Genomic DNA, 22870 nt, shown 5'->3' with positions numbered 1-22870 from the left:
GAATTAATTTTGTACGTTTTAGTGCCGGCTGAATCACTATACTCTGTGCATGGTTTTACATACAAGCAGGTTTTACAAGGATGGTGTCCACATTTGTGGAACCCATTAATAGTTAACCACGTCGGTTGTTTAATTTGTTTTTTTATTCTGGTCTCAGGTAGTGAAGGTGAAAGGATGTCTCCTAACGTTTTGGCTTTTCTGGAAACTACATCGATACCCTGTGAAAGTATGTTTTGCAAGATGGAATCTTCATGTAAAATTGGTAAATATCTTCTGACAATTTTGCCTATGTCGGTAAACTGAGGACTGTATCTGGTAACATGGTAATGTGGGTCTCCTGTTTTTCCCTGTAGCCCTATTCCTGGTCTTGCCGCTGAGTAGCTCATCCCTGTCTTTCGTATCCGCTATTCTACATGCTCTCTCTAGCATTCATTTTTTATATCCTCTATCGGAAAGACGCTGCATGCATACTGATTTCTCACGTGCATAGCTGTCAGGTAGATCACAATTTATTTTCATCCTCAGTAATTCACCAACTGGGATGGATTTAACAGTATGTGTAGGATGGTGGCTGGTGGCATGCAGGGTGTTGTTGCCTGAAATAATTTTCCTGTGATTGGTGGTGTGGACTGACTGCCCTGTTTTGCCTTCCAATGTTAGATCCAAAAAGACCATAGTGTTGAAATTTGTGTTCGCTGTGAACTTTAGGTTGTAGGGGTTGGAATTGGCATAATTTATGAAGGAATCCACATCATCCGTCTCTCCGCTCCATACAATGAGGAGGTCATCAATGTACCTCCCATACCATTGTATGGAGCGGAGAAAGGGATTGGAAACCGTGTAAATGTACTGATGCTCCCAGAAGGACATGGTTAGGTTAGCGAGCGCTGGTGAGTATTTTGCACCCATGGAGACTCCACTGATCTGTAGGTAATAATGATTGGAACAAAAGAAAAAATTGTGTGTCATGAGGAACCATGTGGTGAGCTTAATGAATGTGATAAGGTCTTGGTCGTACTCGCTATGTGTTTGTAAATGAAAATCCAAAGCTTGCAAAGCTACAATGTGTGGAATACATGTATAAAGCGAGACTACATCCATTCCCACCCATGCATAATGTGGTTCCTATGTCATGTGCTGTACGGATTGCAATACATCTGTAGTGTCTTGGAGATATCCTGGAACAGTTTGTACTAGGGGTTGTAATACCCCATCTAGCCATGCACAAAGTCTCTCACACAATGACTGGCGTCCAGAGACAATGGGACGCATAGGGGGAGGTATTTCCCCTTTGTGAGCTTTGTGGATGATGTGGATTCCTTATAAATTATGCCAATTCCAACCCCTACAACCTAAAGTTCACAGCGAACACAAATTCCAACACTATGGTCTTTTTGGATCTAACATTGGAGGGCAAAACAGGGCAGTCAGTCCACACCACCAATCACAGGAAAATTATTTCAGGCAACACCACTGCATGCCACCAGCCACCATCCTACACATACTGTTAAATCCATCCCAGTTGGTGAATTACTGAGGATGAAAAGAAATTGTGATCTAACTGACAGCTATGCAGGTGAGAAATCAGTATGCATGCAGCGTCTTTCCGATAGAGGATATACAAAATGGATGCTAGAGAGAGCATGTAGAATAGCGGATACGAGAGACAGGGATGAGCTACTCAGCGGCAAGACCAGGAATAGGGCTACAGGGAAAAACAGGAGACCCACATTTGTTACCAGATACAGTCCTCAGTTTACCGACAAAGGCAAAATTGTCAGAAGATATTTACCAATTTTACATGAAGATTCCATCTTGCAAAACATACTTTCACAGGGTATCGATGTAGTTTCCAGAAAAGCCAAAACGTTAGGAGACACCCTTTCACCTTCGCTACCTGAGACCAGAATAAAAAAAACAAATTAAACAACCGACGTGGTTAACTATTAATGGGTTCCACAAATGTGGACACCATCCTTGTAAAACCTGCTTGTATGTAAAACTATGCACAGAGTATAGTGATTCAGCCGGCACTAAAACGTACAAAATTAATTCATTTCTCAATTGTAACAGCTACAATGTAGTGTATATCATCCAATGTACAGAGTGTCATCTTATGTACGTAGGCTGCACTACACGCAAACTGAAGATACGAGCATGCGAACACCTACATGACATAAAACACCCAGGTGGCAGAACACTTTCGGGGGCATCCCGCCATTTCATTGATGCACACGGGGGTTCCACACAACCATTTTGTATCTTTGCCATAGAGAAAATCCGTGTGCCCACTAGGGGCGGTGATACAGCAAAAAAGTTAAAAGACAAAGAGGCATTCTGGATGTTCTGCCTTAATACCTGTTTCCCGCATGGCATGAACTTACGTAAAGAAATGCTGTTGTATTATTACACTGCCATAGGCTCTCATTCACACTTCTCCTTCTGTCCACGAGTGCATGAAGCCTTATAGCTGAATTTGTCAGTACTGCATTTTTTTCCATGTGATTGTTCTTATTGTTTTTTGATTATCATGATTGTTTATTATTATTTAGGGTTGTATACATAGTTGCAAATGTTTTACATCTTATATTGATTTTATTTGCACAGTCAAACTTGACCATCTGGGTGGTTCCAGTTAATTAGCACAGGTGCTGACGGCACGGGTGCGAGTGAGGGGAGGAGCTGGGCCCGATACACGCTGGGTACCTGTGGCTATAAGCTGTGAGCCTCTCAGATACAGGTCAGCCATGATTAAGATTGCGGTGGGCAATTGAAACACGTTGGCGTCTTTTTGGGGGGGTTGCCGCAGTGTGTGCACGGTGCGAAGCTGACAATAAAAGCTCGAATTGCATTTACCTGGCCGGGAGCTGGACTCCTCCTTTGTTGCTGTGCCAAAAGAGGACTGATCTTCAATCAGATATAGTTGAATCTTCTAGCCTGCGTTGGAGCTGTGGTCTAGGGGTAAATCACCAGTCTAGAGACCAGCAACAGTTTTTTTTCTTTTGTTCAATTCCCCTGATGGAAATGAAATATAGTTATTTTTGTTGTCTCATCATTGTATTATTTTTAAAAGTGCAAAGAATTCCCAATCGGGTGCAAGTTAGTTTTCAAATTAATTTTTTAATACAAAGATGAGAAAAGTAAAAAATTAATATATAGTTATTTATTTTTGTCATCATTGTACTAAAAAGACCAAACTAATTTGGACCCGATTGGGAATTCTTTGCACTTTTAAAATTGGTACAATAATGAGAAAAAATAAATAACTATATTTAATTTCCATCAGGGGAATCAAAGCAAAGGAAAAAAAAATGGTTGCTGGTCTTTAGACAGGTTATTTACCCCTACACCACAGCTCCAACATAGGCTAGGAGATTCAACTACATCTGATTGCAGATCAGTCCTCTTTTGGCAGATACTGACTGACAGTGAGCGACCAGGAGGTCAGGCAGCATTGATTATTCATGAAGAAGTGGGAGGAGGAAGCAGTGGGGAGGTGTGCCAGAGTGCAGCACAAACCTTGAGCCACAACTCCTCTTTGACTCTTCTTTACAGTAGGAGACCTGAGATTGTGCATAATCCACTCCACGGACAAATTCCCAAAAGTTACCATGCTCACGCTACAGCACACTGACAGCACCTCGGGTAGGGCCCAGATGCTGACAGATTCCCTTTAACTTGCTTACATGCAGCAACCCCAGATGTATATGCATGTGAATTTGTGTGAAGGGGTTAAAGACCTGATAAGTTTAATAAAGTAACGTGTGCTGGTAAGAGTGTTTCTATGCCTATCCAAGTTCATTCAGTGCATGAACGCATTAGCAATAGCATGTATGGTTCTTGTCATGAAATTAACATATGTTCTTCTTTCTGCAGGTCAAATAAAGATTCTGCTGCTATGGTCTTCACCGAGAATGGTAAGTAAGACAAATCCAAGATAGAATTAATAAAATAATGTCAAAATAACCATTCTATAAAATAATCCTAGACACTAAGGGACCATTCACATGTCAGCAATAAATGGTCGGTGCACAGACTGTATACTGCGGGCTAGACCTTGGAACTCCCTGCATCATCATCATCATTATGGCGCCTAAGAGTTTATAACAGATCTGTTCATGTTGTGGAATGCATCTGTGAAAAACAGATGTCAAATGGATGCACCATCTGTTTTCATCTTTAAACAAAGACATTAATGTCAAAATTTGAATATACATTCACTGTATGATTTTTTTTGAATGGGGAAGAAATTTTTGCATGCAAACAATTTTTTCTCTATTTAAAAAACAGACAGTGATTGTTATAGAGCAAAACTGAAGATAAGGCCGAGACCTGATGCGTCCCATAGTAATTAATGGGACATGTTCATATGTCTTTTTCTCTTTTTTTCCCCTTTATGCACCAGAAAAAAAAGAAATTATGAATGCAGGTGTAAACCTAGCAATAACCCCTTGAAGGGGTATTCTCATCTAACATAGGTAAACTTGTAGGGTTTTTCAAGATAAATATTTTTGCAAATACATTTTTTTTTATTGAAAGATAGCTATCCAAGAACTGTCAAACTGTCCAAGCTCTTACCACCTCCTTCTTCAAAAACATTTCTTGAAAGAGCTGTTTTCTCTACTTTTTTCAACATTTGCATTTCTCATCCTTTTCAGCTTTAAAGGGAACCTGTCACGCCCCATGCTGGGGTGAAGGCTGCCTGACCCTCCCGCTCGGGCCCCAGATACTTACCCCATCTCGCCAAGTCCCGCTCCTGGAGCTGGTCCCGGGACGAAGATATCCTTGTCGGAAGCCCGGCGTGCGCGCTGCAGAGATGGGTCCGATGTCCATAGAGAACGACGGCTCCATTCATTCTCTATAGGCATCGAACTCATCTATGCAGTGCGCATAGGATGACTAGGATGACTAGGATGTCTCCGTCCCGGGACCAGCTCCAGGAGCGGGACTTGGCGAGATGAGGTAAGTATCCGGGGCTCTAGCGGGGGTCAGCAGCCTTCACCCCGACACAGGGGTGACAGGTTTCCTTCTCTGTAGCCTTCTATCTAGCACTCATGCACCCCTCAATCCACCCTCAACTCTGCTGCCTGGTCAATCCATCTTTCCCATCATTCCTCCTGTGCGAATCCCTTCTCTGATTACCATTACCTGGCAAATCCAGTTCAGAGGAGTAACAATGATAAAGTATATAAGGTTGCTGCTTCCATATGTCTCTGACCCATTCCTTTATAAAATCTCTAATATTTACAAGACCTTCCTCTCTTTTATTGCCTGGCCCCAAGATTTCTACCATACATCTACATACTTTGTAAGCTTTCAGCTCCGGCCGCACTTTATATTGTCGGCTATGGTGATTTGGAATGCGGGCACACCCGAATGCACCCACATGCCAGTTAAAGAGAAATGAAGTTCATCCAGCCGCTACTGTCAGGAAGAACCTCACTTACACCAGCCCTTCTGTGACACAGCCAGTGTCATACATAGTGTGAACCCGGCCTAAGAATTTAAACACCCTTTTTCATATGTACAGCGCTCTGGAATAAAAGGGTAAATGTCAGCTAGAAGTTTCTGACATGGCTAAATAGCTATGTAAGCAGTGAGTCTATCCTTTTTATTGGTGTTCTGAAGTGTCATAAAGGCATCGCCAGAGAGGCTATAAAAGCATGTTTTGGGGTGAGTGCTACCTCAATGGTGCTTTAATAATGATCATAATAATATAGTGAGTTGCCTGAATGATCACATGACGAAAACATTTTTTTTTTTTAATTATGTAAAGGCAGGAAATGAGATGCAAAAAAAAAAAAACAGAACTGTACCCCTCACCTTTTTATCACTTCTGTACCATAACTTCTGTAGTTTCATATACTGGAGATGCTGTCATGACATCCCTGTAATGGAAAGTGTGACAATGCAGCTAATACCTCGCCCCTTTGGTCACCTGCAACATCTTATGCTCAGTTTTTGGGCAACTATCAAAACACTTCTGTCAGAGGAATCCAGAGCGATGTCAAAGCAGGAAGTAGAAAAGCAAAGTAGGAAGCAGACATGGTTTACTGTGTACAATATTTTCACACTGTTGATTAAGTTATTCTGATGTCTGCAAAATTTAATAGAATTTTTCTTTATTAAAGAAGCATTCCCTTTTTTTTTTTTTTTTATAGCAGCCCTGGCAACAGGCTCTCCTGTATACTGACCCGGACTGATCAATTTCCCTGGATGCAGAATTAGGCCATGTTCACACAATGTATATTTTCGTAAAAATACAGCCGTTGATTATTGCAACAACAGCTGTGATTAATACGAAAATATACGTTACCGCGCGGTAGAAGACTGACATGTTAATTTTCTGCAGCCGTTTCTTACTGAATAGTGGCCGCAGAAAACCCTGTCAGTGCACACTATGGAGCTCGATAGTGAGCAGTAGGGAGTGCTGATGCGGGCGCGCACGGATGTGCCCGCATCAGAACTCTGCGGCCCTAAAGATCATCTGGATGGTACTGCAGTCCCGCCTGGACGATCTTTTCTGAGACCCTCCCTTCTGTGACCCGGTCGGGTCACGGAATGGCCGGTCTCTTACGTAGTGTGAACATAGCCTTATTCTGGTGCTCAGATCCCGCTGACGCCCATATTACCTCTCCTCTGACTCTCTTGAATCTACAGTTCTGTTGAAAAGGTGGAAATAACTGTCTTCTATTTATCCTTATGAAAAAGCGCTATGGATTTGGGATAGCCATAGGAGAGGTAATGTGGGCGTCAACGGGATATGAACAGGGTCAAAGCACTGAAATAACTCCACGCTGCCGAAAACCATTAGCACAAGTGAGTATACTTACATGTACAAGTATAAGGGAGTTACTTACATGTGTCTCCTGGAGAGCTAGCAGCTAGGCTATACAATGTGAGACACAAGGATATTGTTCCTTAAAGCGAATGTACCATTAGGTACATTTGCTTAAAGTTTTACCCATGAATAGAATGGCCCCGGCGCGTCCTATTTTTGAACCACGGCCCAGTTCCTGTGAACGTCGCTGTTCTATTCACGGTTACTGGGCGGGGGGTCAAGCACTGGAGGCAGGCCGGCCTGCCCCCATTGGGAGGAAACTCCCACCCCTCTATGACGCAGCTCCATTAGAATCAATTGAGCAGCACCATAGAGGGCTTCCCATGCGCCGGCGCCGTTCTATAAATGGGTAATACTTGAAGTGAATGTACCTGATGGTACATTCGCTTTAAGTGCAATGTCCTCTCCTGCATAGCAGAAACCTACACATTACCCTGCTTAGCCAAAATGTCTAGTTGTGTTAAACTTTTTTTTAACAGGCAGAAACAGATAAGAGGGTTAGCAAGATATACTTTTAACTCATACTTTTAATTTTCCTCCTACTATGTAAGAAAAATGTCAATTTTTTTTTTTCTTTTTACAAATTAAGGTGGAATGAAAAATAGTTGTCCTTAGCTATGTACAACTAACAACATGTTAGCCTGGATTTAAATAAGAGTTTGTTCTTTGCTGAAAAATAAAGGTCACTGACATTCTCGGTAACTATAGCTACAGTTGTCGCCTTTTTCCATAGAGATCTAAATAATGTATTATTGTTTCTAAGGGCATCAGAACGCTTTAATGAGAAGGACACATATGTTTGGAACACGCTTTAGAGCATTGTTAGCCAGGATTAGCGAGAAAGGAACAGAAATAGAACTGATATTCAGTAAATGAGACAAACTGTTATGCTTTTAGGCATCTAAAGTTCAATCAAATGCAGCATTTGTTTGTGCATTTAGCTCATAGCTGTATGTCATCATCTAAGTTGCCCTAAAGGTTCTATACAGGATTAGAAAAATCACGTCTGTTTTCTTTCTATAAATGTGCAAAACCTAGAGAACCCATTGACAGTTGTGGCACTGTGTTTTGTGGACAATTCCACAATTCCATTTTTCATTGATGTAATATTTCCCTTCTTCCCTTCTTCTGAAATTGCGCTCAATTCATTCACAGTTATAACTAAATTTCAAATAAAAGATTGTGTTACAAGTGTTCCCTTTATTACTTATTATGAGGGAGGGGGGTAAAGAGAGACGGAACCTCATCAGCCATTAATAACAACTTAGGGGGCAGCAGAGGTAGTTGCTGCAGTTGACGAGGTACAAAGGCCCCTCTGCCACACAAGGGCTTATTTCCATGTTCCGTATTTTACAGATGCTACGGACAGGGAAGCCCTGTAGTGGTGTCTTTTCTCTCAGGCATGATGTATCAATATCAAGCCGGGAGCAGGAAAGGTCCTTGAATCTTCACAGCACTGTAATGAAGCAGCTATGCAGGGTATAGAAAGAGTCCTCGTCTATAGCGCCTGTAAAATACTGGGTGTGGGAATAAGCCCTTAGACATTAGTATTATAAATAATGGCACAATAGCTGGGGGTTCTGGTACAGATTGTTTGTGATTAATATTATAACATTTGGTTGATATATTCAGTGATTATTTGTATTAAAAAAAAACTCCAGAATTTTGCCAAAAAATTGGAAATAAATTAGCATTTTCGGAATTTTGTGATTCTTTGTAAGGATAAATGAGTTAAAGGAGGATTCCGGTCACAACAAAAAATCTGATGCAGGCAGTGGGTTGGGGGGAACATAACAAAGAATGTATAACTACTAATCAGTGTGCCCCCACAGCGCAGCATCACCAGCTCTCAGACAGGACTTCCCTTGGAAGACGCAGTCAATGGAAGACACTGTCTGACCGGTGGCATACAACTGACTCTGTGTTTACTGTCTGTTTTCGTATCCATTTTTTCTCTTTACACTGATACATTTAACTAAAGGCAAAAACACAGTAGGAACATAGCCTTACCTAAAATCTGCAGTTTTTTTTTTAAATATCCCATCCCATGTGTGGCCCTAGTGCACCTCCTGCCTTGCACACAGGCCTTAGATATAAAGGAGCACCTCCTTTACGAAGGTATTTCTTTCAGGTACCAATTGCCAAAATTCACCCCTCAAAGATTTCACCTATTGACAACCCCTGCCCCAGATGTTTCACAAAATGTATTAAATTTTAAACATAAAAAATATATAGTTTCAGCCTAATTTCCATTTTCCCAAGTAACACAGGAGAACAAGCACCCCAAAAGTTGTTATACACTTTCTGATGAGCATAATACTACCCCATATGTGGTCATAAAATGCTGTTTGGGCACACAGTATGACTTAAGGAAAGGAGCACCATTTTGCATATATAGCACAGATTTAGATGGAACTGTTTTTGGGCACCATGTCCATTTGCAGTGCCCCCCATGGTACCAGTACAGTGAAAGTGACCCCATTTTGGAAAGTATACCCCTTAAAGGGATTATCCAGCGCTACAAAAACATGCCCACTTTCTTCCAAAGATAGCCCCACTCTTGTCTCCAGCTTGGGCGGGGTTTTGCTGCTGAGTTCCATTGAAGTAAATGGAGCTTAATTGCAAACAGCACCTGAACTGGAGACAAGAGTCGTGTTGTCTCTAAAAGAAAGTGGCCATGTTTTTGTAGCACTGGATAACCCATTTAAAAAAACTCATCCAGGGATGTAGTCAGGATTTTATAGGAAAGGTTTTAGCATTGGGCCACTAAAAAAATTTTTTCCCCAGTAAAAATTATTTCTGGCTCAAAATTTCTCATTTTCATAGGGAACATAATGCATTAGCACTCTCAAATTTGTTACACAATTTCTCCTGAGTACAGTACCCCCCCATATGTGGTCAAATAGGGTATCTGGGGAAATTGCAAGATTTGGAGGGAAAGGAAATTATTGGCGCTAAAATCATCAGTCTTTGGCGGCTGCATATTGTGGCTTTTTGGAAGCAACAAGGCATTATGCCAAAACTACAACTGATTAGTGGGGGCCCCACTGCTGGAACCCCACCAATCACAGGAACCTGAGTGCCCCTGTAGGAGTGAAGTGCTCATTGAACATAACTAACAAAGATAACAAAGTTCTGTGCCATGCATATATACCCAAGGAGTAATTCCACATTGGACCCTGAATTTGCACACATCCCAGACGCCCATTTGTCAGGGCTGAACCACGCATTGGGGTGCATGGATATTCAGGGTCCAATGTGGAATTACTTCTTGGGTAATATATGCACGGCACAGCACTTACTTATGTGGCACAAGTAAGCATATTATTGTCCCATGTAATATGAGTTACATTATGTATGTTTACAACTATATCAAAGCACAGCAACGGACGCTGTTAAGCTGCTGACCACCGGGCTGCATTCAGAACATTTCTGCAGCCGTTACAGAGGTAACATTCTTTTTTTTACTATCAATTTGCAGACACCGTCAGGTGTGCCCGCAAATCAATTAGCCATTCACTTAATGTAATGTGCAGCCGCCGTAATTGTGGTAGTTTGACCTTTTTTGAAAATAGGTAGTATATGTATATATGCTGTTAGCTACTTAAGTTTATAATTAATTCCCTTACTACTAGAGTACATTGAAGACTGAAAACAACGGCCGTTATTTTAATAAAAACAAGTGTTTAAACATTTCCTCTGACGGCAACTTTTTGCTTTTTTAATTGATGAAGTTGTGTAAGGGCATATTGTGTCAAACAAACTGTTTTTATTGGTACCAATTTGAGGAGCATATTATTTTAATATTCTGGTGATTTATGTTTTCTAATTACACTAATTTTTCCTATATATTGATGCTTTTGCTTATAATCTAGATATTTATATCAGTATAAAACCAACCACAATTAAACTCTATTATCTCTTTTTATTTACAGATAAACAAATTGGGAGGATCACACATGAACTGAAGGACAGAGGATTTAACTTTACTGCAATCTACACAGGAATTAAACCATCCAAAGTAAATAAAAAAACTTATGTCTCTACAAACCTTTTAAAATAGGATAGATAGGAGATAGATAGGAGATAGATAGGAGATAGATAGGAGATAGATAGGAGATAGATAGGAGATAGATAGGAGATAGATAGGAGATAGATAGGAGATAGATAGGAGATAGATAGGAGATAGATAGATATTGTAGCAGAAATTTACATTTGTAAACATGGCCTACCAGTTATCTACTTTGAATCAGATCAATTTCCAAGTGTCTAATTATCCTTGTGAGACAGTGTCATATCGAAAATGTCCAGAGCAGAGCATTATAAACATCTTTGATTTGATTGCCCATACATCCTGCTAATAAATTGATAGTTTGGGATTTGTGAGAGGATCAGTCGATATATTATTCTTGTTCTGAATTACACTGGGACATGTGGCAGCTCAGCACAGATTAACAGTATGATATACAATAACATCTGAAATTAGCATTTATACATGGATTCTTATTAATCATTATAGTATGTAAAAATAACTCTGCTCTCCACTTTGAGGATATAGTGTTACATAAATATATGTAGTAATTCATAGCATATGGCACAGTACCAACACTGTAAACAAACAAGTTTTGTCTAAAGTAAGTGTTATAGATGTTAGAGCATCAGACCAAAAAAAACCAAAAAAAAAACCAAGATGCACTGTATAGGGAACAATAAAAAAAACTACATTTATTGAGATATACTTACAAACCTTTTGAAAATGAAGGCAATTCATGTGTATACTGTACATAGTTATGAAACCTGTTCACATACAAAGAAAAAGAGGTGAGTCCCCTTATCCTTCCCGATACATTTTTTGTAAAATGTATAGTGGGTTTGGTTGGGGTTTTCCTTCTTTCCTCACTTGTTCTTGCAGACCTTGTAACTGCTCATCGATTTTTGCACAAACCTGGTTGTTTTTTAGTGGTAAATGGTTTTTAAGTGTATCACGATAGGCTTAGGGGGAAATTTATTGTTTGGTCTAATAGCTGCGATTTTTAAAACTAATTTTAGCAAGTCCCAGAATATGCTATTATTTACACAAAGCCAGATCTAATAAGTATTTTCATGTTGAAAAGTTGTTTAGAAATACCGCATAGACCAAAAATGGGCAAAACCAACAGGTATTCACTGAAAATTAAGTGTATTGTTCCCTATATGTCTTTAATTTTCTAATCCTGAATAACCCCTTTAATGAATTAAACTACAGTATGGTAAATAAAAATACATCTTTAAACATCTTTAAGCTTTGATAAAAAACAAAACAAACAAAAAAACAGGATTCCGTAAAATCAGAATGTAAAATGTTATTTCCCATGCAACCAGTAATTTCCTTTACAGAGGTATTAAAATGGCTACTCAGGATGAGGCCATGTTCACACATGGCAAAACAGTGGCTGTTGTGTGACATGGCTGTGTCACAGAACGGCCACTGTCTGTGATGTTCACCTGGCCATTTGGTCGGGTGAACATCACTTTATTTTAATTGGAATGCGGACACATTCGGGTGTGCCTGCACTCCAATTAGGCATAGAGCACAATGAAAAGTACGGCGGGAGCACGGGGCAAAGCAGACTTTAAAGCGATTTGCTTTGTTTCGATTGTTAATTTGCTCACCTCTAATTACCACCATACAAACAATGAGCATGTTTTTTGCAAAATACATCTGATTTTTTTCATCTTGTCATGCATAGTTTTATTTTTACTCAAAATTATAGTCGTATTCAGCTTTAATTTTACTGTGTGTGAACCTAGTGTAAAACCTGTGCAGGAAATGAAATATATACAGGTGCATTATTTCTCTTATCAGGCTTCAAAATCACAATACCTATAATTAATTTTACAAGTTTACAGAAAAAAAAGATGATAGTTTTATAGCACCATCTGGTTGGTGTAAACTGTGTTGTCTTTCTATGCAAACAATGGCATGAAATGTTTAAAATTTGGTGCCTACTGGGCAAGTACAGTCAAGCACAGCACATGGAACTCTGGCATATGGAACATGGAACCTTATGCATTCTCTTTAAAAATAAGGTGCAAAGTATGTGCTCTTGATTGGTTGTGTAACACTTGTTTTTATTGATTCCTTCCAAAAAATGTAGGTGCCTGACCATAAGGTGAATTCACAAGTGCATCAAATCAATTCTTTTAGAATTATTTGTGACTATAATTCGGCAAAACTAGTCAATTAAGCTAGTACCTAGAATACAGTACAGTGATCAAAATACAGGGTGTATTAGATGGCAGATGGGTATCCGATACAAGCACCAATCAATGATGCACAAGTTAATCGCTACTCAGGCCAATAATTGATGGTGAAGAGCTGAATAAACCATCCATGGAATATAAAGGTGGCCATTCAGTTTCATCATTGTTGGTGGCACATCCCCTGTTTACATGGGGCTATGTGCTGCAGGCAAATAATTAAAGAATAAGTGTTGCAGGAATATAATGCCAGGGGGTGTTGCATGAGTAACGCCAGGAGGTGTTGCATGAGTAATGCCAGCAGGGGGTTTAAAGGCTTTGGAGGTATATTATACTATATTTTAGAATGATTTCACTGATTACTATTGTCAGGGATTAGTCTGCTCTGTTAGGTAGGGTTCATACTGAGGAATTCTCGCGGATAAACTCAGCGGAATTCCGTCGGCTGTCCGCACACCTTTCCGCTGGCTCCATAGACATCATTGTATGGGCCGGCGTATTCTGCTATCCGCCGAAAGAAGTGACATGTCCCGTCTTTCGGCGGATAGCGGAATCCTTCGGCCCATACAATGGTGTCTATGGAGCCGGCGGAAAGGCGCGTTGCCATGTGCCCGGACAGCCGACGGAATTCCGCAGTATGAACCCACCCTTAGGGCTGCTCTCTTTCAGTTGTAGCTTTAGTTGCACATAGTACTGATGAGCAGTGGGCAGGAAAGAAAGCTAAGGGGGCGGGTATACAAACTGACCAATCAGGGAGAAGCACACTGCATGATGGTAAAATGTAGTTTCCTGGCTGGCACCATCTTGGATATAGACCATCTTTTAGAAAAACTTGTAACTCCGGGACAGAGGCAGCTTAGAAACACAGGCTCAAAATACTCAGGGGAACTTGGTGAGTAAGATCAGCTATGGGATCATTTCATTTTTAGCTCTTGGGTGGAATACCTCTTTAAGATCTACATTAGGCTTTCATGGTCATACAGCAGGTTGCTACACATAAATAAGCAATTTTGATTATGGCATTTTAATAATGATATTCACATCTATTGAATGAGAAATGGAGAGGAGTTCTAGAGCAGCACACTGTATTTTCTTTCTTGATTTTCTGGTATGGGTTATGTGCTTACCAGAGAATACTACCCCAGGGAGCACCCTGTTTTCTGTAATTTTAGCTTAGCTTCACTAAGCTTCACTATATATCTAATATACCAGATTGTTTGTTTGAATATGATAATATTCTGCAACAGACTAACTGTGTGCATACATAAGTAAAAGTTTGTGAAAGATTGTTAGCAATACAGTATTCCACAATTCTATAGGTTAATAACTGAAGTGGAACATGTCTCCTGCTTTTCACCACTATTTGTATAATGATTAAACACATTTATTGTTAATAGTAATATATTAGCACTTCATCTCCTAAAAAGATTATTGAACGGCATAGGTCACACTTCTAACCAGTAGCAATGTTCTTAATGCTGTAATTCCAGGATGTCACTGAATTCTTATACAAACATATAAGGTTTGTTCACTAGAGTTAATGGCTTACTTGTAATTTATCAGTGACTTTTCCTGTTAAGTTTTGTTTTAAAATTTAAATGGATTTACTTAAAAACCGCATTAAACCTGCACATGCCTGTATTTCTAGGTAGGATACGGTATACATGAGGTCACAGTATATCTTTTCTAGCTATAAGTTCACATACCCCAAAACCCTTTTCATGTAGAACATTCAGAGTTTTGCATAAACAGTAAAGCAATTTTAAAACTTTTCACAGTCTGGCAGCACACATACACTGAAAACACATTTTGCTATAGTAATCATTGCTGAGACAAAGTTAAGTATTTCCTTCTAGTTGTTAGCATAGTTTTGCAGTGTCAAAGTTCAATCTTCTAAAATAAATACAAACTTTTAGAACGACTTGTACCCTTACACAATGTTTTAATGTCAATAGAAAAGAATCGGATACTAAGCCTGACACTTCACATTGCACATATCTGATATTACCTAGGGTCATGATTATTAGTAAAGGCGATTCAAGAACTGGGTGTTCCATGAGGAAAGTTACCAGAAGGATTATAGATAATCAGATAAGAAGTTTAAGAATTTTAATATAATATTTTAATAAGGTTAATGAAATGAACGTAGGATCTTTACAAGATACTAAACTTCTGTTACATATTAGCTATAATGTATATGTTGTGCATTTGAATACAATAGTAATAATAATAATAATAAAAAATAAATAATTTCCTCTTTTTTGTTTTAACAACACATGAGTTAAATTTACATACACATATTACAAATTTAAATAATTAAATAACAATATAAAAAGAAGTGAGGGACCTGCTCCCAAGAGCTTACAGACTAGGAGGTCTGGGGGTGACACAATAGGCAACAAGTGCTGTATTTGCAAGTGTATAACACCTATAACCCTCCCAAACCAACTACACACAATTATATTAAATGCATATATATTTTATTAGCAGAAAGTGTATCAATAAAAACTATTAAAAATATACATAACCCCCTAAAAAGAACAATACAATGCGTACAGGTGTATTTAGATATAGGCTAGGTTCACACAACGTCAAAAAACGGCGGTTTTGTGTGCATTGGACATCCGCCCTCCCATTGATTTCAATGCATTGCCATGTTGTTTAATCGCGGCAAAAACGGCCATTATTTTGAATATAAAAACCACCGTTTTTTGATGTTGTGTGAACCTAACCTTATATTGCACTATAATTACCAGCTGGGGCATGTATATATCTAAATACATGTGTGTGACTCTATTTTAGGGTGATTAAGTGCAATTGATACATTATAGTCTGAACTTACTACTGCTTATTTATTGTGGTTTACCTATAGCACTTTATTATTTTTGGTATAATATTAACTATATATTTGCTGGATGTTGTATATCATGTATTGAATAATTATAATGTAAATAAGGGGAACCCGAAACCTGTGTGCATTGTATTGTTGTTTTTAGGGGTTTATATATATTTTAATGTATTTTATGGATAGATTTTCTGCTAATGAAATATATATACGTATACATTATAGTTGTGTGTGTGTGTATTTGGTTTGGGAGGGTTATAGGTGTTATATATTGTGGTTATCCAAGCAAGCATAATTTTGTATTTACCCAACCAATCCTCTTACTATAGGTGTATATATTTACTTGCAAATTGTCATGTGGAACGGGCATTGTTTATACAGCGTGTGAACATAGCCTAAAAGTTAGATATATGAATGTGATATTCTATAGCTGATTTGTGGGGGTCAAGGAAATATATATGGCTGTGGAATGAGTGGTGCCATATGGAGTTCCCAAAAGAGTTCAATGCATTTATTCCAGGGACAATTATGTCACTGTCCTTAAAATCATGGGGGGTCTAAGTGATTGGACCCCCACTGATCAGCTTGTGTGGATAGGCAATAGGGATAACTTAACATAGGAATACCTCTTCAAGTTTAAACTTATACCAAATTATTATTTACAAATTTGCTATGTTCTCCATACAATATGAAACAATAGTAATTACTAGAAAATGTACCCGGCGCTGCCCGGGTATAAAGTGTCAGTGTGTTAATTAGATTTGTTCTAAGGTGCCCAGGAGGCCAAGCTAAAGGTATTGTTTCATTTGAGTTAATCAGTGGAATTAGTGTATATCTGTAGTGCATAGTTGGAGGGGTTCTGTATACCCACAATGTATAGTTTTTAGGGGTCTCGCATATCTGTAGTGTATAGTTGGGGGGCTGTATACCTATAGTGTATAGTTGGGGGGGTCCTGTATACCTGTAGTGTGTAGTTGGGGGGGCTGTATACCTGTAGTGTATAGTTGAGGGAGGTCCTGTATACCTGCAGTGTACAGTTGGTGAAGGTCCTGTATACCTGTACTGTATAGTTCGGGGGTCCTGTATACCTGTAGTATATAGTTGGTGCTGTATACCTGTAATGTATAGTTGGTGGAGGTCTTGTATACCTGTAGTTTATAGTTTGAGGGTCCTGGATACCTGTAGTGTATAATTGGTGGAGGTCTTGTATACCTGTAGTATATAGTTCGGGGGTCCTGTATACCTGTAGTAAATAGTTTGAGGGTCCTGTATAACTATAGTATAGAGTTGGTGGAGGTCCTGTATACCTGTAGTGTATAGTTTGGGGTCCTATATACCTGTAGTATATAGCTGGTGGAGTTCCTGTATACCTGTAGTATATTTGGGGTCCTGTATACTTGTAGTATAGAGTTGGTGAAGGTGCTGTATACCTGTATTATAGAGTTGGTGTAGGTCCTGTATACCTGTAGTGTATAGTTTGGGGTCCTATATACCTGTAGTATATAGTTGGTGGAGTTCCTGTATACCTGTAGTGTATAGTTTTGGGGTCCTGTGTACCTGTAGTGTATAGTTTGGGGTCCTGTATACCTGTAGTATATAGTTGGTGGAGGTCCTGTATACCTGTAGTGTATAGTTTTAAGGTCCTGTATACCTGTAGTGTAAAGTTTGGGGTCCTGTATACCTGTAGTATATAGTTTTGTGGAGGTCCCGTGTACCTGTAGTGTATAGTTTTGGGGTCCTGTATACCTGCAGGGTTGTATTTACCCGTATGGCAGTGTTATTCAGTCACAGTGTGTCGGTATTGGTCATGTCTGGTATGGCGGTGTTAACCAGTCACAGTATGGCGGTATTGGTCAGGTCTGGTGTGGCAGTGTTATCCAGTCACGGTATGGTGGTATTGGTCAGGTCTGGTATAGCGGTGTTATCCAGTCACAGTATGGCAGTATTGGTCAGGTCTGATATGATGGTGTTATCCAGTCACAGTATGGCGGTATTAGTCAGGTCTGGTGTGGCGATGTTATCCATTCACAGTATGGCGGTATTGGTCAGGTCTGGTGTGGCAGTGTTATCCAGTCACAGTATGGCGGTATTGGTCAGGTCTGGTGTGGCAGTGTTATCCAGTCACAGTATGGCAGTATTGGTCAGGTCTGGTGTGGCAGTGTTACCCAGTCACAGTTTGGTATACCTGTAGTGCCCTGTATATACATGTCCTGTATAGATGGAGTAGGGGGCCCTGTATATACATGTACTGTATAGATGGAGTAGGGGGTCTACCAGTTATTACTGTGGATGTTGTGAGGCAACTTCCCTAGCAACCATTGCTCCCTATGAAAATGAAAGCAGTAATCCTATTGGTTGCTAAGGCTCCAACTGCCGTGTCTGCTGCAGCTAATTATATCACCTGTTTGCAGTGTGGAGATTTTCCCATTCATCTCTATAGGGCGCCGCTCTTCCCCCTCCCCCTCCCCTCCTGTACATCTGGCGGGGACGGGACCTTCGCAATAACCTTCCCGGGCACCCAATGTATCTGTGTGCCAAATGTGGGGTCAAACGGTTCAGGCGTTTGGAAGTCTATAGAGGTCAGACAGACAGGAGGACAGACAGAAGGACAGAGAGACTATCATTTTTATGATAAAGATAAGAGAAATATATATATATATATATATATATATATATAATTACACAATTATACACAAATGTAAGTTTTAAAATTTGTTTTACATACTTACATATTGTTTTGGTCCTTATTACAACAAAATTAGACATATTAGCCTTGATCTAAATATGTAGCATTGATCTAAATATGAGATAGCAGGAATGGCTAAACCCTATGGCTTAATTGTGTTAGTTTCTTAAAGCCATTCCCATAAGCATCTTCTCTGGGAATGGTCATAAGCATCTTCTCCAGTATGAATTCACTATTCTTTGGACTTTTCTCCACATTTCCTCTTATCATTTTAGCCCTTGGGTGCATATAAGAATGTGTGGAGTTAGAGCTTAAATAATCAGCTCTTTTCATTTGTTTTCTTGCCTGTGGAGCTGTTATGCCACACAATTTAGTTAATGGAGGAAATTCCTATAGTATTTAGAAGAGTCATAGGTGTCATGGGTTTTTTATTAGCTAAATAGACTAAAGGAAAGACAACACATGACAGAGTTCATTGAAAAATCTCTTTCACCTACCATGACACTACAAAATAAAACAAGCCTCAAAAAGAAACTATCTTAACGTAATCCATGGCCATTACTGGAGGATTAAAGCTGGGTGTTACTACTACCCTAATTAGGTCAGCGTTTTACAGTGGAGCATATCCCCCAACTCTCCAGTGTAGTGATGAGAATATTACAATGTGTCACGCAGAGGCCATCGTAACGTGGGGACCATGAGAAATAATATCAATATTGCTTTTATACAGTAAGTTCACATAGCATAAAACACTGGCCGTTCTGTGACCTGGCTGGGTCACAGAATGGCCAGTGTTTGTGAAGATCATCCTGGCAGGTACTGCAGTACCAGCCGGATAATCTTCCTTTGTGCTGAATTGGGATATGGGCGCATCCGTGTGCGCCCACATCCCAATTCACCCTAGCTGACAATTGAGCGTGCGGCTGGAGCCACACGCTCCATTGTGTGACCTGTCAGGCTTGTGCGGCTGCTATTCAATGAATAGCGCCCACACAAAACTGACAAGTCAGTTTTTCATGTGGCCGCTAGGGATCCCGTCTGGAGTGTATATTATGTGTAAACACTTAAGCTGGGATTCCCTCAGCCTGCAGTGCATGTAAGTTTTAAATTAATCACGGCTGTTGTTGTGAATCGGCACCAATGACCATGATTAATTAAAAACTTACATTGTGTGAACATGGCCCAATAGTTTAAATCATGGTAAGTTTTATAAAGGTGCATAATAATTTAAAACGTTTAGAACAAGGATGGGGAACCTTTGCCCCCCCCCCCCCCCCAGCTGTTACAAAACTACAATTCCCATCATGCCTGGACAGCCAAAGTTTTAGCTTGTTTGACACTATTTTGTGTGTTTCCATTTGTTTAAAGGTACTTATAGTATAATGATGTGCTGTACTTTATTCTAGTGTGCATCAGTTTTAGAAACTCCACTGTTTTTTTTTTAGGTAAAACAAACAGTAACAGACCCACTAGTAAATATTCACTATTAAAATCTTCGGTGCTATTTACGTAAAGTAATATATATTTGGTGTCTTATTTCTGTTTGTAATGGTATCAAGGATACATGGAGACAGCTGTCTAGTGTCTTATACAACTGAAGTGATATGTAGACTCGGTTAATGAAAATGTGTGACCTTCTTACTATACCTATGATGTTGGTAAATATCAGTATTAAACCCTTAAACCCTTGACAGCCTGTTTTGTAATAGTATGGTGCATGCAGGACCTATACGATTATGACTCTCTGCATGGACACTGCATGGTCATTTTACCCTAACACTTCAAGATTCTATTATGGCATCTTCTAAAGCAACTTTAAAATAATCCAAAAAAGTAAAATAAGCTTTAAAAAGCACAAGGAAAAAAAACACAAAACTCTATTTTTGTGTTCTATGAAAGTATCTCCAAACATGGTACCATGATGATGTAACGACCTGAGCAATAAAGCTAACACACTTCTACAATTACACCATAAATCATAAAATAGACATGCAAAAAACCTCCCTCCCATCCCCAAAATAAATTAATTATATGTACCCCTAAATAGTCCCAATAAAGACTTAAACTCAAGCAAGTTTAGGCTCCGGGAATGCAGCAATGCAAAAACCAACCCACAAAAAATATAGCATCATCAATGTACTACATGGTAAAATGCAGGAAGAAACAGAAAAAAATATGGTGGCATTGTTGAGTTTTGTTTATCATTCTCTTTCCAAAAATGTTAATAAAAACTTCTTAATAAATTATGTGTGGCCCATAATAATTCTACTGAAAAATACAGCTTATCTTGCAAAAAAAAATAGCTATATTAATAAAGACCACACGTCTGTGTATGAGAATGATACCAGACACAAACAGGGGACCTATACTATGAGGATTTTCACCACCTTGTGGAATCTCCTGTAGCTGTTCTATATTATTTTAGAAATGTGTTATCCATATTCACAGAGCCATGATTAAGGACAAGTACGTCCAAAACATGTCAGCCTTTTAACCCCTTCGGGACCAGGCTAATTTTCGTTTTTGCGTTTTCGTTTTTTCCTCCTTGTGCTTAAAAGGCCATAGCACTTGCATTTTTACACCTACAGACCCACATGAGCCCTTATTTTTTGCATCACTAATTGTACTTTGCAATGACAGGCTGAATTTTTGCATAAAGTATACTACGAAACCAGAAAAAAATTCAAAGTGTGGTGAAATTGAAAAAAAACCAAAACGCATTTCTTTTATTTGGGGGGAATGTGTTTTTACGCCATTCGCCCTGGGGTAAAACTTGTTATGCATGTTCCACAAGTCGTTACGATTACAACGATATATAACATGTATAACTTATATTGTATCTGATGGCCTGTAAAAAATTCAAACCATTGTTAACAAATATACGTTCCTTAAAATCGCTCCATTCCCAGGCTTATATCGCCTTTATCCTTTGGTCTATGGGGCTGTGTGAGGTGTAATTTTTTGCGCCATGATGTTTACTTTCTATTGATACCTTGATTACGCATATACGATTTTTTGATCGCTTTTGATTACATTTTTTCTAGATTTGATGCGACCAAAAATGCGCAATTTTGCACTTTGGGATTTTTTTGCACTGGCGCCGTACGAGATCAGGAATGTGATTAATAGTTCGGGCGATTACGCACGCGGCGATAGCAAACATGTTTATTTATTTACTTTTATTTAAAACCTGGGAAAAGGGGGGTGATTCAGACTTTTATTAGGGGAGGGGGCTTTTTACTAATGACAACACTTTTTTTTTTTTTTACACATATACTAGAAGCCCCCCTGGGGGACTTCTAGTATATACACTTTGATCTCTCATTGAGATCTTTGCTGTATAGTTATACAGCAAAGATCAATGAGATCGGCACTCGTTTGCTTTCGGCTGCTGCAGCCAAAAACAAACGAGTGCCGAGCCGGGGACGGCGCCATCTTGGAGCGGTCCCCGGCCGGCTTCAGTAACGGACATCGCCGCGCGGCCTCGCTCTGAACGCCCGCACCCGCGCGAGGATGTACAGTTAAGTCCTCGTGCGGGAAGGGGTTAAATGAATTTATAATAAAGAAATATGTGAGCTGAAGACTCCACTCTTTTCTGCAATACATATATATTAATAAAAAAAGAAGATAGCTCTTAGAATTAATAAATTATAAAAATTATTAAAAGATGCCAGTCACACAACAGATTTCAAGACTGGTCCAGTCTCTTTCTCAAGACCGGATTGGTCTCAAAATACGTTGTGTCTGGCATAATTCTTTTAATAAATTTTATATTTTATATCACTGTTACCCCTTGGACCTGCGCCTCTTTTACCCGTTTCGGAGTGGAGGAGGATACTAACTGATCAAAACATTTGGCATGTATCTATGACATTTAAAAAGATTTTTGAAGTGATAATGCTCATGCATAGTGTTGAGCCAACTTGCCAAAAGTTCGGATTCGGCAAAGTTCGTCTGAACCCAAACATTAGGCCTTTGACTTCAAGCGACAAGAGAAATTGGATGCCCCCCTAGGGAGCCCTGGAAAACATGGATACAACCATAGGCTGTATGCATGTTTTCCTGACAGTCCTAGAGCTGCATCCAACTTCTCCAGATGGGTTCAGACGAATCTTGCTGAACCTGAACTTTCGGCAAGTTTGCCCAACACTACTTATACATGTTATAAAAGATATACACGAATACTGTACTCCTCTTTGTAATCATTAGAATTTTATTTGTGTTGCAAAGACTAGTTAAAGTTCCATCCAGATTAGCT

At 39.4% G+C, this 22870-nt stretch overlaps 1 protein-coding gene across 1 annotated transcript in view; it reads left to right on the top strand.

Annotated features, from left to right (window-relative positions):
• Positions 1-22870, top strand: part of LOC138796900 (V-type proton ATPase subunit S1-like) — a 70286-nt gene that overhangs the window by 36282 nt on the left and 11134 nt on the right. The window contains exons 6-7 of the mRNA XM_069976635.1: positions 3877-3917; positions 10777-10862. Coding sequence (XP_069832736.1) covers positions 3877-3917; positions 10777-10862 — 127 coding nt within the window. The remainder of the gene's footprint in view (positions 1-3876; positions 3918-10776; positions 10863-22870) is intronic.

This window comes from Dendropsophus ebraccatus, chromosome 1 (genome assembly GCF_027789765.1).
Source record: "Dendropsophus ebraccatus isolate aDenEbr1 chromosome 1, aDenEbr1.pat, whole genome shotgun sequence".
Classification (NCBI taxonomy): domain Eukaryota; kingdom Metazoa; phylum Chordata; class Amphibia; order Anura; family Hylidae; genus Dendropsophus; species Dendropsophus ebraccatus.
The sequence above is the reverse complement of the archived record's forward strand: the minus strand, read 5'-3'. Positions and strand labels throughout refer to the sequence as shown.